General features: G+C 51.1%; 5 protein-coding genes across 5 annotated transcripts; 1 reads left to right on the top strand and 4 right to left on the bottom strand.

Annotated features, from left to right (window-relative positions):
• Positions 1–2398: 2398 nt before the first annotated feature.
• N7468_004365 (grainyhead-like protein) lies at positions 2399–4760 on the bottom strand (the record flags this gene model as incomplete). Its single annotated transcript, XM_058473662.1, has 5 exons — positions 2399–2697; positions 2763–3922; positions 3976–4233; positions 4307–4669; positions 4747–4760. 5 exons carry the CDS (start codon positions 4758–4760, stop codon positions 2399–2401), a joined length of 2094 nt encoding a protein of 697 aa, XP_058332665.1.
• A 5520-nt stretch (positions 4761–10280) lies between these two features.
• Positions 10281–12871, bottom strand: N7468_004364 (zinc metalloproteinase family protein; the record flags this gene model as incomplete). Its single annotated transcript, XM_058473661.1, has 5 exons — positions 10281–10377; positions 10450–10576; positions 10624–12370; positions 12434–12526; positions 12590–12871. The coding sequence occupies 5 exons, from the start codon at positions 12869–12871 to the stop codon at positions 10281–10283; spliced, it is 2346 nt and encodes a 781-aa protein (XP_058332664.1).
• A 1152-nt stretch (positions 12872–14023) lies between these two features.
• Positions 14024–14928, bottom strand: N7468_004363 (uncharacterized protein; the record flags this gene model as incomplete). Its single annotated transcript, XM_058473660.1, has 2 exons — positions 14024–14404; positions 14701–14928. The coding sequence occupies 2 exons, from the start codon at positions 14926–14928 to the stop codon at positions 14024–14026; spliced, it is 609 nt and encodes a 202-aa protein (XP_058332663.1).
• A 222-nt stretch (positions 14929–15150) lies between these two features.
• On the top strand, positions 15151–16381 carry N7468_004362 (uncharacterized protein; the record flags this gene model as incomplete). The annotated part of the gene is made up of 3 exons (XM_058473659.1): positions 15151–15210; positions 15391–15936; positions 15974–16381. 3 exons carry the CDS (start codon positions 15151–15153, stop codon positions 16379–16381), a joined length of 1014 nt encoding a protein of 337 aa, XP_058332662.1.
• An 820-nt stretch (positions 16382–17201) lies between these two features.
• Positions 17202–17468, bottom strand: N7468_004361 (uncharacterized protein; the record flags this gene model as incomplete). Its single annotated transcript, XM_058473658.1, has 1 exon — positions 17202–17468. The coding sequence occupies one exon, from the start codon at positions 17466–17468 to the stop codon at positions 17202–17204; it is 267 nt and encodes an 88-aa protein (XP_058332661.1).
• Between the last annotated feature and the right edge of the window lie 186 nt (positions 17469–17654).

Raw genomic sequence — 17654 nt, 5'->3', positions numbered from 1 at the left:
GTAAGCGACGTGGCCTAGTGTGCATTGGAGTCCCAACGCATTCAATGTGATCTGTGCCCCCATCGTGCTTCGCAAAGCAATTACCTAAAATACATAATTACGATATTTTCAAGCTCCCCCATTCAGGTGCTAAATACATACCGTACGCGTACTGTACTGGTAATCCAAAGCGGACACTGAGGGGTCACCGCCTTACCGAGTCGATGCCACAGCCACAAAATTGGAGGCACTTTTCTTTGTGTACCTTTCCCCTCATGACACAATTTGGCTTCCTCGTGTACTCCACGCTGATCGTGGGCATGAGAGGGGTAAAAAGGGATTGCCCATGACTTCATCCTCTCGATGGTTGGACGGACAGAACAACCGGGCCGTTTGAGATAGCGGAGATCTGCAGGAACGGATGCACAGTGCTAGTCTGTGTATTGAATCGAGTCTCGACCAGGCCGATTGGCTCGTCGGGGAGATGATCGATAGCCGCTGGAGAATGGAGAAATCTTACTAGCGAACGCGATTACAGCGGGGCTTGAGTTGGCTGACGTCATAGGATACCCCGGTACGCATTCCAGCCAGTAAGCGTGACGGAGTGACAGCTCCTTGTGGAGGGCTTGGGGGAGCAAGTATGCACACCTCGTTTGCGCTCCATGTTTACGTCTGCAACTGGTCAATACACCGTCAGCGTATCAGGTTATTCATTGCTCCCCTCGAGGCCGGGCATCTAGACCGTGGCGCATTCCACACATTGGAGGAGAGAGAGCAACAAAAGTACAGTCTACAGTGCATAGTGCCCCCCCTTGAGGGTCTTGTCTGGAGAGCCAGGGTCATTCCGAAGACGTCAATCGTCGCAATCCCTCGCCGAAATAAGATAAGTATCGGACGAGAAGAGGATCAGTCCGCGGAGATATGTGTCAAAAAGAAAGTAGGATGGAAAATTGACAAAAGACGAAAAAAACCTCGGCCCTTTCCCTTCGGCACGCAAAAAGTGCAACAACCCACGGACGAACCAGAGTCGTCGCCGCATTCAGAAGGAAAAGTTTTCCTGTCGAGTGACATCGTCAACGAGAGGCCGAGAGGAAGCGCAGTCGGGCAGGGAACCAATAGTATTGTACCGCTTGTATACTCCCAGACTCCACCTTCTGCTTTAGGTAAGATGAGGCCATCCAGACCGTGGGATTGCTCGGGCCATGTCCGTGGCCGGAGATCCCTCTTTGACAATCGGATTTACCTGGTCGCTGGGACCGGCCCCAGGAGTGGAGATTGTACAACCTTCGGGCCACCTCGAACGCCTTTGCCCAAATTCGGGCATTATTTGTGGCAAAAGTAGTGCTAATACTCGACTATCGTAAAAAAAGAGAAGGGAAAAAAAGGGAAAAAAAAAAGACTCCGCAGCCAAGCGGACGATGCCAGACAAGTCTTTCAGATTAGGGCTAGACCGTAGGAGTTCACACTGGCGGCGCGGACCATGGAAATAGAGCCTGCCTGGCTTCTTATGGATTGAAACTCCAACTATGGTTTTTTTTTGAGCCTCCCAAGCCACTTACAACGCCAAGACTAGAAAGTGTTTACTGCATGTACGAGGATGCACAAAATCGCTCTCAGCTTAGGCAATCGTATTCTGTACCTATGCATAACATATCTGCTTTACTACCACGTTACTTGTGATTAGTCTGTATCAAAGTTCCCGAGTCCCTAACGTCCATATACATGCGCCCATGAACAAAGTAAGCATCAAAGCCAGCCGCTCAACAAGCCACAAGATAAAAAGAACGGAATCGAGAAAGGGAGACTCGGGGTATCAACATCGTGTGCTTCATCCCACGCACAATGGAAGATAAAAAAGAAATGAGATAATGAAAATGTGTATATCAACGGCTCCCGCCCGCGCCCAGTCGACTTCATATACCGTCGTGGGTTCAGCCAACACCGTTCAGCAGACAGAAAAGAGTAAGGGAAATGGAAGAAAAGGGAAAAAGAAAAGGGAAGAAAAAAAAACAGAAAAAAATCATCATAATGTAGAGGAACAGGGTATCATTGCTCGAGGATTCGTGTATAGTCCCCGTATCCAACGCCCCTGAAATGACTGATCACCGCCGGCCCAATGACGCGAAAACGACCGATAACAGAACAGGACAAGAGAAAAGGCTTAAGATTCAAATAATAAAATAAAACCAGAGTACGGTACAACTCGAGAAAATCGCCGAGAAGTACCGAGTTGTAACACTGGTTGCAACCGCGGCCCACCTAGAACTCCCAATGGCACCGGAACACAGGCCGGCAACCCAAGGACACACATAGATTGAGGGTGGACAAGGAGTCGTTCTGGAAGAGGGAAGACGGACGAAATCTATGATCGGAGGAGGCGGGAAGGTGCTAGGTGCTGTGCGATGGCGAGGTGTTATAGCTAATATGTTAATTTGATCTCCATAGGAGCGCCAGAGTTGCCATTCTCGGACGACTCGTATATGTCGGCAACCATGTCCTGGCCCTCTGGAAGTTCGCGGACTACGTCATCATCGACCATGATGCGGAGACCATCCTCGTTGACGTGCAGAATGCGAACGATCCGTTGTGGGTCGATGTGATGCTTCTCGGAGATCTTCTTCATCAGGTCGCGTACGGTGCGCTCGGTTAAATAGATCGCGCGATAGTAATCTTCGGGATGCTGTTCGTTCCCTTGGAAGCGGACATAGAAGCAAGCAACTGTGGGCATGAATTAGAAAAAAAAAATGCACAATCAAAGCAGGATCTGGAGGGTTCAGGTCCACTTACTCGGCTTAGGAGGTCGCTCCGCAGGGGACGGTAGGTCGGGTCAATGTCCACAGCCTCGATAAACCCTTGAGAAACTCGATCCCCACTGCTAAGTCTTGGGACTGTTGATGGCTTGCCCTTCGATGATCGCATGCGCGAGGAGAACGAGCTGGTGGACGGGTTGCTGGTAGTCGGGGAGATCAAAGACTCCAGAGACTGTGAAGCGAATGTGTCGGGCTTGTATTCACCTTCGGGGAGTCGAACAGGGTAGAGATCGGGGTCATCCTCCTCATCACCACGAAGGGCGAGAATGCTCATATTTTGGGTTGAGGAGAACATGTCCTGCATCATGGCGAGTTTGGCTTGTAGGTCGTCTTCGAGCGACATTTTATCGCCGTCTTCGGAACATATTGAGTAAGAGCGCTTGTGCTTCGACTGCTTCGATCGATCGCTCTTCACGCTCGCCGTAGAATTGCTACCACGTTTGCGCTTGCCGAAACCACCACCCATTTCCGCTTGACTGATCTGCTGCTTTAATTTTTCAATAGACTTTTTGACGTGCGCCACATCGTTGGACAGCTTTCGCTCGGCGCCGTGGTCACGGAAGAGCTTCACCTTGCAGTAGCAGACCTCAGCCTCCCGGGACGTCCCGACCTCTTCTCCGGGAACAAGGAGTTCCGTCTTAGCGCAAAGTCGCACCGGGATGCCCTTGACTCCCTTCGAGTGACTGAAATCGGTGGATAGGAAGTTGAATCGAACGGGAATCGTACATTCGGAAGCGCCGTTGGTTGGGTTCACGGTCCAAGTGACGCAGAAACCATCAAAGGACATCTGCTCAATCTGAATCTGACGTGGTTTATTCTCGTCCGCCGCTTGGGGAGCCGGATCCACGTATTCCACAGCCAGAAGCTTGCCTCCGCGGTGATGCGCCTCATTCATACCGCGGCCTTCTTTCCATAATTGCCAACAAGCCGCCGGCTTCTGTCGTTGCTCTTCCTCCTCGAACGAAACGCGGACGAAAGTGCGGTATTGAATAGGCTCGGTACTAACCATAGGCGGAGTCGAATCCACAACTGTTAAATTATATGCTTGACCCTTATTAAGATAGGACACTGGGACCTCCCGCTTGTGCCTAACCATTGCAGTCGGGGCGCGGAGGGAGACGTTATAACGAAAGCTAGAAACCGGTTAGCTATGTCATTCATCTGAGGGGATAAGACGAGTACACACTTTTCACCTTGCGCATAAGGCGGGTGCGACACAGAAGGGTCAATGGACATGCGAGAAACATTGGAAGACTGGTCGGCGAGCCCGTCGATCGATGAACCATCTACTGAGTCATCCATCATGTCGAAACTCTCCGGTTCTTGCTGTATGAATGCGCTCGGCGCATACGACGCTTGCTGCATGAACGGGTTGGTCATATCGGGCATCTGTTCCGCAAGGTAGGGTTGATTGAAAGTGTTGATGCCGGAGTGAGGAAGAGTGCTGGCCATTTGGTTGTGTAGAGAGAGGGGGGGTCATGGTATGCATAGTGTGTATTCCGAGAGTCGGTGTATGCAGATCACCCGCTTGGCTGTGGAAGATCGTGCCCATGCCGGCGGAATTAGGCGTATAGAAACCGGGATGCTGGGCGGCTAGGGACATCATGTTCATGTTTCCGTGGGGATCCATCCATGACGGTGAAAAGTCCAGATCGTGCAGATTTCGAGGAGTACGATCTTGAGGAAACTTCAAGTTGGCATCCTCCATCTTTATCTCATGGCTTTGTAAATGGAACGGGCCGTGGGCCATGTTGCCTTCGCGGGCATCGTAGGCTGGGCTATCGACCGGGTTGCCATCGCTGTCTCGACGTGGAACGACATCGGAAAATGTTTTCTGGAAGCGGCTGATGAAATCATCATCAGGCTTCTGTGTGTTATTGCTGCATGGAAGGGGAGGGTGCTTGTTAGCGAATCGGCGGTATTGGGCATTCACGATCTTCCGAGGGGGACAACTCACCGGTTGCGGAACATTGAGGATGGATGTACAGGGGCTCTGAGCATCCGAAGATGCGTTAATGTGGCGGTTAAGGGAACAGAAAATTAGATCGTTATAGGTGCAACATCTGTCGCGCGGTCAAACCCGCAAGGATCAGTGAGGAACCGTCTGCGTGGGTAGCTCCCCGATCCGGCGTTCCTGGCTTCTTTTCGCTCCCGGCACAAGATACGGAACAATTCTTTTCTTTGGAAATTAGAGGGCGAGCTTGGTGTCCGAGGTGGTCAGATTCGATTCTGCAAAGACCAGATCGGACGGGGAGGGGGGAAGGAAGGTGTGGAGGTAAGAGGTGGGAAGGGATCGGAAAGGAAAGCCTGAGAGAGCGGAGTTTTTGAGGCCAAATAGTGTGATGCGAGAGCCTCTTGGGGAAAAGGAAAAAAGCGGAGAGGACGGCGGGCCTTGGATCACGTTTTCCTCTTTGAGAGGGGGGATAGGCGTTCGAATAATCGTTCTGGCAAAAAGGGGAATAACTCCACTAGGTGCGCGGTGGATGCGACTGGCCCCTTATATTTAGTCGAAAGGAAAAATGTTCGGCGGCGAGGGGTCGAAGGAGGGGTGAAGGTGGTCGATATAGTAAGAAGGACAGAGAATGATCATCGAAAAGTTCTAGGAATCCAATCGTCATACAGATCTTCGCCCTGACGTTTTCTCAGGCCAGTCAGAGAGTGCCAATTCTCTGGAGAAGATGTAGTATGTATGAACAGCCTCGGAAGTTTAAGTGATGCCTTGCCACTGATAGCGACCAGGGGTCGTCGTGAACCGTAAAGTTGCTATTTTTAACTTTCTTTTTCCCCCTCTGAATGGAGCACGGGAATATGTACTGGATGGGACCAGACTTCTACGTTCTCTACTCCGTAGAAGTAAGAAGAAGGAAAAAAAGGGTAAAAGGGAAAAGAAAAAAAAATCGAAAAAAAAAAAATCCGTGTGTACTTCAAAAGAATGCCACTGATTGGCACGAGAAGGGGGAAGAGGAGAAAATAACTGGAGAATCGACAGGGAGTGGAAATCAGACCCAAGGGAAGATTCAGTGGGGAAGGTCCAGAAGGAGAAAAGAAAAGAAAAGGCGAGAAATTCCTAATGAGGGTGGGGGGGAAGACACATAATTGGTAATATTACCATGTACGCTGTACGGGACGATCGGTGTTTGGTACGGGCTCATTCAGGAACCCCTCCTGTTACATGGAATTTCTCAGCTGCAACACAAGGAGACCCCGAAACTCCTATGAGCCCAACCGTCTTCATTTCCACCACCCGTAGTCCCCCCATTTAGTGATATCATTGAAATTCGAAAATTTCAATTATATGGAGTCTCACGATCCACCAGCCGGAGTCCTTCCCGTGCAATCGACAACGCTTACCACATCCCTGGGATTTTTCCCGAGGCCTCCCCACACGGGCCTACAGCACCGTTGTGCTACTTCCCCTCAAGAGCTATCTTTTCCCACGGGAGGTAATTTATTAACGAAAAGGACCAAAGCGCCCCAACCTCAAGAACAAAACGCGTATAGGAGAAGAGAAGCATAAAAGATAGGGCCGTGGCGGGGGGGGGGGCGCATGAGTGACGTCGGTCCGCTGCGAACAGTAACAATCTACACACAATTTGCATTTTGGGAGACGGTACTCCGTAGTCAACCACATGATCGCACTGGGCGGTATGAACGGCATGTAGCGCAGGCAGCTGCATTTGGCCAAAGGATTCTCGTCGAACGTGGCTCGTGTCATTCCGTGGATCAAAGGGGGGTTGTGGCCGTGCTCTGCGTCGTTTGATAGGCGAGTGCGCCGGGCAACGTCTACAACACTTCTGCTGAGGTTCCTGTACATGGCAAGAGGTACCTTTTAAGGGCAGAGTTTGAAATGATATGTATTTTTTTCCCCCTATCCAGACGAATGTCGTTGCGATGAGCCGGATATCTCAGGTGTATTGGAACAGCCGACCAATGCGATACCGTGGATGTCATTTCCCTTCCCACTTGGTCCATATCCGGATATGCATCAGAAAATCACCCCATACTGTGGCAAGCCCTTCGATGAAGGGGGCTTCGATGAAGGGTTTCAATCTGCGTATAGGAATCTCACCGTCTGCCCTATGCATCGAGTGGTACGTCCATGAACGACGATCTCAGCTGCGGTGGGACCGGTATTACGCTTGACAATACGAGTGGAGTGCCGTCTTCGGGCCCTTGATTGACCGGAGAGCTTCCCGCCAATCAGATCGTCGCTTCTGCCGCTACTCGGCTCGGGCAAGTGCCGAAGACGGGTATCGATACCAGAATGCTTTGCATCTGCACATTTCTCTTGTCGCTGTGTATGATAGATATGAATATCGATCATCGAGGATGGATTTGTCTGCTATATTCTAGCCGGCGTCACCGAGTTTATGGGTCCTCATGACCTGAGCTTCTTACACCAAAGGACCAAAGGAAGATGCATGACTCAAGCACGACAAATCTAATTGGCCAAGTAGGCAGGCCCGACACAAACGTGGAAAGAGATCGGGCTTCCCGAAGAGGAAGCGATTCTCAGGGCTTCCAACCCTTTCACCTAGTGGTACTTTGTGTCCACAGCACGGTTGTTGCGGGAAAGCATGGGGGCGCGCACCCTAGTAAATTTTTAGGCCCCATTGTGCCCTAGATTTATTTGAGGAGTTCCGTAAGCGCATCCGTCCTGCTTGGCAATTTCACCACGTATACGGGAAGTAATCCGGCCGTGAGTAGCTGTCAGGGCGACTGGAATATAATATTGGGATTTCATATGTCGGTACATCTCTTGATAGAAGTGGATATCGAATGTAAGTGGGGCGATCGATGTGCCGGATATCCATCTGAACGTCAATATTCAGAATTGACGCTGTACAGTATTTTGGTTAAAGCACTGACGTCCACTATCCTTCCGGGCAACTATGAAGTAACACGCATCAACTTCACTAGTACATACAGAAGCGACGTAGTGGAGTACCAGCCGGTGGGGATACGCCCTTGTTCATTCGTAGCTATACCGACGGACGAGCTAGCCAACCAATCAGATCTCACCTAGGCTATCAAATGAGAAGCATAGCTCCCGATTTGTATCCGTGACGGCCAGCACAGTCTCGATATCTCAGGGTTCGTTCGCGGGTTACACGGTTCTTTGGGAGCATAATGCTGAATACTACTTAGTCAGAATTAAAAAGCATAGCTTTGTAGTTGGGCGACGAATATCACGAGGGTCGCTGGCGCTACTCGCTCGATCGAAATTTCGAGACAAGAGGTGCTGGCATCAGAGTCGAACTCAATGCCTGCTAATAGCAGAATCCCCTTCGCGTTGGAACGCGTTCTAGGCACCGGAATTGTACGGCAGTAAATGATCTGGTAAAGGTGGCGAATGGTCTGAAGAGGTAATCAAACATGGCTGTGAGGGTACTTCATAACATCCATTGCTGGGGAAGGTCTATGTACTCTCGGCTAGAATGTTGTGGAGATTAGCGGTGCTCGGTCCACGAGTCAGCGACATTCAATTCCTCCAACCTTCGGGCGCGCAACATTGTGGATATAGTGGCGCCATATACTCCCAAAAAAAAAAAAAAAAGAAAAAGAAAAACACCAAAAGTCTGGTATATCGATCACCAATGGAGGACCAGCAATGGTGCCGGAATTGCCGATCGCCCGCGTTGGACACGGCTATCCTTGCAGTACAAACGATTTGCTTATACCCCGACGCGCGGTTGGGGATCGCGTTGTACTTGGGGTTTGTGTATGCACTGATGTCATGAATTGGCGAGGTCGAATTGTAAATGCGCGGGAGCTCCGGTATATCGTGGGCACTCCACTACGTCACTCCCTTGCGGAGGAGGTGGTATGGGGGACTACCGCCTTCTTTTTGGGTCAAAAACAAATACCTATGAGACTGTTTTGCTTCTCGATACGATCCCAACTGGACAGACGGGGCATGAAGAAATGGGTGCGCTCACGCTATGCTCGCACCGCTTCACCGTGTATCCAAAAATGGCCAACGATCGCCTAGGCTTTGACCGCAGGGGCGTAACGTGTGGCTTGAACCCTGTCCGGGGGAGCGGCTGCCTTTTCCGCTCTCCTACAATACCGCGGAGGTGTGAAACTCTTTGCCACAGTGGACGGGGGACTGAGGCTTCTAAGTGGCTCAGGCCGTGAGAACCGCCACATCGCGTTCGAACAATCAACGCAGCCAAGCCTAGGGACCCAGCGGGTCTCCAAAGGAATACCTTCTAGTCATCTCCACAGGGCTGTCCGTATAAGCGGGAGAGGAAGGTGGGACAGACGGAAGCTCTTGGCCAATGATGGCTGATGGAAGAATCGGGAGGCGTGGCGAATTCCAGTCAGATGTGCTCCCGCATACGATGTACGATGTCTTTGTGCTGAGCCACGGTGAAGGACATTGGGATTTAAATCGATAGCGCAGAGTCTAGGGTATGCCTAGTGGCCCGCGGAAGAATTTTCCCTACAACAAGGGTTGCCTGGAAAGGAGGCTTGAGTGATGTCGGCGATCGGAAAACGTCTTTGGTTTGAGCATCAATGGGTACGTTTTCGCTCCAGTCCTTGCGGAAGACTTCGGCAAGCCCTGCGTCGACCCCACAGGGTCTAGGGGCCCTTCTTATGTGCCTTATTGGTTCGTGTCCCTTTTCCTTTGGCTGCGGTGTACTGTGTAGATAAGCACGATGGGTCCATCAACGATTGTATGGATTGCCTCACGAGAATGTAATCAGCGACGGCGGACTCTGTACATGTACAGTCCACCTGGATATGTTGCATTTCGCCCAACTGCATTGACGAAAAAAAGGTTCTTTGGGCCTGGAACCCATTTTCCATACCCAGAGTGCCTTGCGAGCGATTGTCCTTCAGCCCAAATGAGCGATATCAAATTGAGGACGTCATTGCCCCCAGATAAATCAAGCCCCAGCGGGTCCATATTATCTGTACATGTAGAGTAGATTCGGTGATCTCTCCCATGCGCCACAATTGAATTGTGGCGATGAAAGCGATCATTAGGAGCATGTCTAATCAACTACAGCCCTGAGGCATGGAATCCCAACACACGCTGGTACACCCATCATGTGTATGGATCGTTGGCTCAAGTAGCATTTATTTTCCATCTACCGACCTGAGTATGAATGTCTTGTGCGCAAATGCCTCGGTGTCCAATCCCTTTGCCGGGCCATTAATGGAACGCGAGGCGCGTGGAATCCACACCTGCCACCAAATGAAGAACAAGAATAGTACATAGTATAAATGCCCTCAACACCTGTGGAACACCACCCGCATGAACAGTAATGTATGAACAAACCAAAAGGTGCCCAGGCCCGAAAAAAACCTCGTGTATATGTGCTGACCGATGTGTGGTTGGTACGGTTTCCCAAAAAGGCAGGTGCAAAGACACGGAATGCAATGACAAAAAGGGATGGAAGGAACAACAAAGCATGGGGAACTGAACGCAGGGGCAGGAGATGTATTGTATGTGGATTATACGGCGCTGTAGGCTTAGCCGTTTCAATGTTGAACGATGAGTGAGAACCCATCAACCCATTCTGCGGATGACCCTGCGATGCCGGCAATCTTGTATCCCAGGGGTGGAATCAAAGTGTGGCTGTCGGAAATGATGAAGTTAGCTTCGAGTCCCACAAGATGCAGGTCATATAAGAGATTCCGAGTATCTTACCCCGATCCACCCGTGGCATTGCCATAAATACCAGATTTTCTCCCCATGCTCGTCAAGATTTCGAGCCCCTCGATCCAGAGTCCAGCTCTGACGTAGAACCCTAGCAAGATTTCACCGCGCCGGATATCTATAGAAATTAGAGGCATTCACTTGGAGAGGGCCGGGGTCGCTCACCCAACACGAACTCATCACCCCCAGGCTTTCCACCGCGCTTTCCAAAGAGTTGGCTGGTCAAATCCTCATAGCAAAACTCGATTCCATCTAACGCCATGCCGTGATAAACTTTGATAGATGTTAAAAGCTTGGTCTGAACAGAGGCGCAATCGAGAATCAGCTGCTGGGGCTCGCTTCCTGGCATATTGGATTGTCCAAGCAGCCCACTCTTGTAGCCGGACTGGCCTTTCGGGAGCTTGACCAAGGAATTCTTCGACTTCAACATGCCGATGTCCGCGATGTTGTAGCTTCCTCCCGCACCAGAAAAGACCGCTAGCCGAAGTTTCTTCTTCTTCTCCTTCTTCTCCTTCTCAGTCCCAAACGCCCTTTGACGAAGCTCACTTTCGGTGATTGTCACTTGCTTTGGAAGGCCATTACCGCTCGATTCAGTGTTCAAAAATTCGATGAAGGTTTGGCAGAATTCGTCGTCGTCCTTATATATCTCCATGAAAGAGACTCCCGAGGAGGCAGTAAAGAGGATTTTGCCGTTTTCCACAGGCCACACCTGAACACTGTCGTCTGACGGAACAGGAGCATCTGCTGGAAGGCGGAAACAAGGGTGGAAGCGGAAACGAAGAGCATCTAGTCGGTGCCAGGTGCACTCGTCATTCGGCAAACATATCTTCAAACCCTGAGTCTTGGTTCGAGTGCAAAAAGGCTCCTTGGTCAAGAACGAACGGTTGAAGTGCACATAGTCGCGCAGCATAATACCTGATTCTTGGTGCGGGCAGCCAAACAAATGCCCAATCTCGTGTAGGTGAGCGCCAATTCCAATATTAGCTGACTCCCAGTTTGAGCCAGCTTCCCCACAGTCGTTGGCAACGTAGTTGGTGTCTGTCCGCGTGCAATCCGAGAACGCGTCGACGACTTCCTCAAGGGATGAGGGATAGGTCTGTAAACTATGAGATCCGAAAATTGCCATCTTGATATCGTCACCGGCGGAGCCCAGTGCTGCGTGGCCGGTAATGGTTTGTGCGTCTGTGTCCCAGTGAGAATCCAGCAAGAGGACGGAGACGTATTGTTTTTGCCCAGGCAGGACATTGAAATGGTTCCTGACAGCCTCCTTGGCGATGTTGAAAAGTTCGTCCTTGTTCGCAGCACTGCTGTTTTTCTGGGCAAGGTTTAGATCTCGAAGTTCTGCCACAGTTTTGTCTGATCGGACAATGTGAATTTTTGCCTCGTTGCGCATCTGCCCGGTCGCTACATCGCGGCGGCTCAGAGTACCGGGTTGCCATTCTTCTTCGTAGCGGAAGCATCGTCGCCCGAGGCTGTTGCGGAACATTTGCTCGCCAGTAAAAGCCTGCCAAAGGTATGCAGCTGTCTTATATTTCCGAATCGCAACGTCTAGCCCATTGCCTTCACGCTCGACTCTTTCCGGCACAGCATCAAACGTGCCATCAGAATCCTTGCCAAGGAGAATCACCAATTGTAAGGGGGGAGAGTTGACTAAGGGTAGATAGTTGATGCAGATCCACGCTGAGTGGACTGATGGGGAAGTGCCGGCCGAAAGCTTGGGTGAAATGAAGTCGAAGCGAAGTCGGTTGGGACCTGGGGAGAGGTGAACGAGGACTTTGAAATGCGAGGCCGTGACAGGCCAGCCCATCGACGGAAAGTTATCTTGGTGGTGGAAAACAGTGACATTGCCGTCCAGCGGATGGTTTCTGGGGTCTCCAATCTGACCATAGATGAGAAGAACTTTTTGATGCACCTAGAGAGCAAAAGGATTAGCGCATGTACCCTCCGAATACCTTGTTCCGCGGAGTGTCGATACCCATGAATTGTCAGCGACCGATACGATTCGTGGTGCATATGGCGAACTGGGAGTTGGGGTTCGATAGAGACCATTGATTGATGCGGAGCTGCCCTGTCAGGAGAAGATCTCAAGTCAGCAATCCGCCGTAAATCAAAACGGCATTGGTGCACATACCATCACACTGTTGCGCTGCGAATTGGTCACGAGAGGCCCCGGGCGTTGTGGGGGCGGAGGAATAGGCGTGGTAGAATCATTGCTTTCGGACAGCGAAGGAAGATTGGGGGATGAAAGGGTTGGTTTGATAGACGAAGGAGGGGTAATGGAGCTGTGAGAGGAGGTGTCGATGGTGGATGACGACTTGGCGGCGACCATTTCGACCTTAGTCGATGGGGATTTTGGATCAGACCCATGAAAGCTGGCCTTGGAGCGGCGACGAAGCTGTTTGAGGAACGGCATGGCGCTACGTCGCGAGGGGATGATTTTGGCCAAAGATGAGTCTCTCGCCGGGAGAAAGACCCAGTGACAAAAGCTCAGATCGAATTCTGCTCCAAGGGTAGCAGCTGCCGCGGGTTTTCAGAAACAAGGACAGCGCAACCGTTTGCGGGTGACGACGCCGCTGGGAGGCACCCCGCAACAACCGAACAGGGAGAAATTAGTATGATGAATTCAGGGACACCTGAATGAATAACCAAGCTCCTAGGCTGCCTCAGACAAGATGAAACATAAGAAAGATGAAAAGGGGATCGGAAGGGGGGGTCACAGGCAGAGAAGAATGGAAAAAGGAGAATAATGTAGTTCCTCGTTAACCCCGATCAATAAGGAACAACGACAAAAGCAGGATCTTCAACAGACTACCGGCTATACTTAGCGCTGTTAGCAGCAGCGCCCAACCACTCAACGTGCGCAGATTGGTTACGTACGCCCCTCAGCCTTTTCAAGACAAACCAAGGCTCCCTGGGCTATCGCTCCCCAGGAGTCGCAATGTTTCACCGGTGGATCATTTATGATCGCCCTAACGCTGTTAGTCGAGATCTAGCGTAGAAGCTAAGGCACCACATTCCTATCCAAAAGGCCCGTTCGTAAGTTGGCCACCGCTGCACCCTTAAGTTATAACTGGGGAAATCCCGCTCATGAGGTCGATTCCAGGGTCCTAGGCTAGGTGAAGAGAGCGAGACCCCACTGCTGCCAGTGCTCTCTGTCTACGAACTACATGCGGGACAAGATCTCAGCGTAGTGGCGTGGCCCCCTTGATGAGCTCAGGGTTCCAAGATGGTTGCTATGCGACATTGTTTGATCGGCCGCGAGTTTGTTCTGTTGTGACTTGGCCTGATGCAAGAACCGGGAAGAAGCAGCACTTGGTATACAACTATGTACTGCGCCTTGGGTCCATCCCTACACAGCTGACGTGGACAATCCCACGGCTCCAGGGCACCGACATGGCCAGCACGAGGGCCCCTGGAAGCTGCACTAGCCCACTACGGCCCGTTACGCCATGGGTATATAACTGGAATCGCAAATCTTGCCGCCTATTACGAGCACAAAAATGGTCTCCACCTAGCCCCCAATCCTCGGTCGCAGGAGATAATCCACCTACCATGTCATTACTATTCAAGAGCCGCAAAGGGACGCTGGGTGATCTTCGGGTTGGTTCATTAGCCGCCTCTCTGCAATTCGAGGTGTCCGGATATCAATTGGTCCAGAATCATTCGAAATATTCAGGTCCGTGTCAGCTGGAACCCTGAACTGAAGCTGCGAACCGAGGGTGCCCCGAGCCTTAGCAGCGGGGGATAAGATATCCGGAGGTGCCAGAGCTGTCAGCTCCTTGCCAGAATTAGCCAGGTCTCTGGTGTAGTCGAGCAAACCGTACGGAGTATAACATGGCACACTGCAAGCTCTTCCGAACAGTATCGACCGATCCCAGGGGGAGGAATTTGGCAGATCGGAATCTTGAGAGGCATGCCAGATCGTTTCTGTGGAAGCCACGGCCCACTTTGGCAAGAATCTGTAGCCCAGCCGTCTTTAAGTTTCTGACCAGCACTGATCACTGCGTGTTTCTGCTAGCAGTTCTGCCCGTCCAAAATGCGAAAGGCCGCTTGGCCGGGGGTATCACGATACTGTCCTAGGCAGGCGGAACTCCAGGCGGTGGTACGGGGTTGCAAACTTAAGGCGCGTGTGTCCTGTACCTCGTAACTAGTAACTCTAGTGACTTCAAAGTGGAGGCCGGAGCTGAATAGATCCATAATTACCCAATTTCTTCGCCCCTTTTTCTACGACATGGCATGAACAGAATGAACTTGGCAGCTATCTAAACTATCCCCAAAATATGAGTCGTTGAGAAAGGGGGAAGCAGTAATGCGTCGAACGGGACTCGATTTGTTCCAGTTCCCTGGAATGGGCGGGACACGCTTTCGCGTAAAGTGCGCGGGACGCGTCTTACTGCACTTCAGCTCTGCCACAACAGAACCTGCACTCGTCTCTGTAACCCCAACCCATTTGACTTGGGCTTCGTTCATCGATACATTCTTTGACTAGCATATAGTTCTCTTGGAAATCCTTCATAGATTCCATTTCATCATATCTTCAATTCCCCAAATATCCGACTAGCGTGCTCGGCTCCATCGCCGATCGCCCAATTGGCTCCCTTCCCAGCCGCCCTTGCCTCAAACCTGCAACGGAGTCCCTCCTCCTCCAGTTGTCCTCCTCTGGTCCTTGTTTTCCTACATGACATGCCCATCATGACCGTGCCCCAGCCTGGTTCAGCAGAGAGGGCCTCTCAAAAGATAGATATTGCCCAGGTAAGCCAGCAATCCCTCTCATTACCCGGGAAAAAAAAAAATCCCCTACGATATGGGACCCGCCGAGATGGCATTTCTTGATATCAGGGATCTCCAATCTCTATCTGGACAGCATGAACAGATACATAGATTCTTCACAGTATGTCCCTAGCTAACCAGAGATCTTTGTATGTGCCCCAGGTCTCCCTGAGTCTGCAGGACCGTCTGGGTCTAGCAAAACTTAAGTATGAACATGGCCAGCTGCAAGGCCTGAACTTGACCTTGCAGAAGCCCGATGCCGCTGTTGTCGACACCGACAAGCCTTCCGATTCATCCTCCAACGTCTCTCGCAGCCGCTGCGAGACTCCAATAACCTCACCTCCTGCCTTTGGTCAAGGCTCGACCTATTCCAACGAGCTGCCTCGATCCGCCCGAAACAAGCATGCAGTCACCTTTGACTCCAATGCCATGCAGCCCATGCTGTCTGCAAGTCGCAAGCGCCTCCGGGCAGACTCTGGCTCTGAACGTCCAACTAAGGCACCTCGAGTTTCATGGAAGAGCTCCCACCAATTACCACAATCCTCCCCGGCTGTCAACCGTCACACGACCTACCGCCGCATCCAAGCCCCCTTTATGTCCGAAGCGCCAATTCCCGAGCTATCGTCTCCGGTTTACCGGGGTGCAGTGATCGATGAAGACAATGACCCCGATCTTCCCCTACATAGCTTTCGAGGCTTGAGCTCCATGGTTGGCTCCTCGCCCCCCTCGGACTCCACCACCTAAGCATGTACGTTTGGCTCGGCCAGATCGACCCACCGAAAATGAGGACGACGCAGACCTCCTTCTCTACCTCGCCAACTCGCCCACTCCAGCTCGTGTGGCAAGTGGCTCTCATGCACACCTCGTTCCGCCCTCCACTCCTCCTAGCCAGCACGGTGGCTTGTTACAAATGACGCCCGGCCTAGGCACTCCAGGTCAGCAATTCAATTTTGCTGATTTTGTGAATGTGACTCCCAGTCCAGCGCAGCCTGGCTGGAACAGCCGGACGCCTGGCAATCCTTCTCGCACACCGCTTACTGCGACCCGCAAGCGCCTCAACTTTGATAACCTGGTTCCTCCAAGCAGCTCGCCTCATATCCGCGTAAAGGAGGAGGGACTGGCTTTGCAACTGGGCGGGGAATTGCGTCCCTGAACCGTTATTCTATCTCTTTTACCTGTTTGATTCCCCCTATGACGGCTGAACGATTCCTCTTTGTATGTAGAAGATTATGCCTCACGACTTCCCCATTGCATCTCAGTACGCTACCCATTTACTTGATAATATAAGAATTGCAGTACTTTAACGAACCATTGATTCTCCCCTTACTGAGACCATACGTAGCCCGCCTGATCGACCCCTGCTATTCAATATCTATTCATCACTATGTACAAATACTAGATCAATCGCGTACTAGACCCGATTAACCCGAACACACCCACACGTGTTACCCGGTATGACAGAACTCCTTCACTTTCAAGTTGATAGCTTAAAGTCGCCCTCTGTCCTCTGCCCTTATAACTCAAGACAATACGTCAATAGCCCCTCACCTTTATTGTGACACCGTGACATGCGTATACGAAAGGGACTTTCCGTACCAACGTGCGACTATGCGCCCAAAGGTCCACAAGGGATGTCTTGAGTGATACTACTGTAACGGTCCTGCACACAGGATTACTGCAACGGAGGGTTATCGCAGATATGATATGTTCCCCGGTAAGAAAACCGCGCTTTACATCGACGTGTGTGTCAGTAGCAGCGCCATGCTAAAATTTTATCTTCGATTCAAGGATCGAAGGGCATCGATCAAACCACCGGCTGAGAGGTATTCGGCAAGCCCGAAGAGACAAATCAAAAATAAGACGTGGTGTTGACTTGTGGTGTCCATGGCCTCCGGATCTTCAAAATCAAGTCGTTCCTCATGTATCCATCTCAAGAATAACATGAGATTCATTGACGACAACATATCTGACCATTAATCGATGCGTTCGAGCATAATAGCGTTATACTGTGCTTCTGTAAGATTGTGCTGGAATATTGACTTGAAAAAGTTTGAGTGGATTGAGATCAGCGTCTTCAAGACGGTGTACGTAGCAGGGTCGACGGCGAGTTCGATCACGCCCAGCGAACGATGCATTTTCCGGAGCTTGCTAGAAGAATAGTTAGTGTTGTAGATTGTAATCAAAGCTACCATGACATACTCAGTGGTTGTGCTCATCTGCCCGTCTTCAGTATATTTCATCCTCGTCATAGGTAGCCAGTAAAGACAACATAATGTAAATAAGTGCGCGAGCAAAGAGTGCATGAAGTTCAGCGAAGACTTGAAGCAAGGGAAGAAGCCCTAGGGAAAATTGAGTCTTATAAATGATGTATGCTAGCTCAAGTCATCCAAGTTGGGCTTACAGGCTCGGCCGACGTTCAAAGAGGC

Source organism: Penicillium chermesinum (assembly GCF_028974085.1).
Source record: "Penicillium chermesinum strain IBT 19713 chromosome Unknown utg000003l:1.0-5111272.0:1.0-5115320.0, whole genome shotgun sequence".
Classification (NCBI taxonomy): domain Eukaryota; kingdom Fungi; phylum Ascomycota; class Eurotiomycetes; order Eurotiales; family Aspergillaceae; genus Penicillium; species Penicillium chermesinum.
The sequence above is the reverse complement of the archived record's forward strand: the minus strand, read 5'-3'. Positions and strand labels throughout refer to the sequence as shown.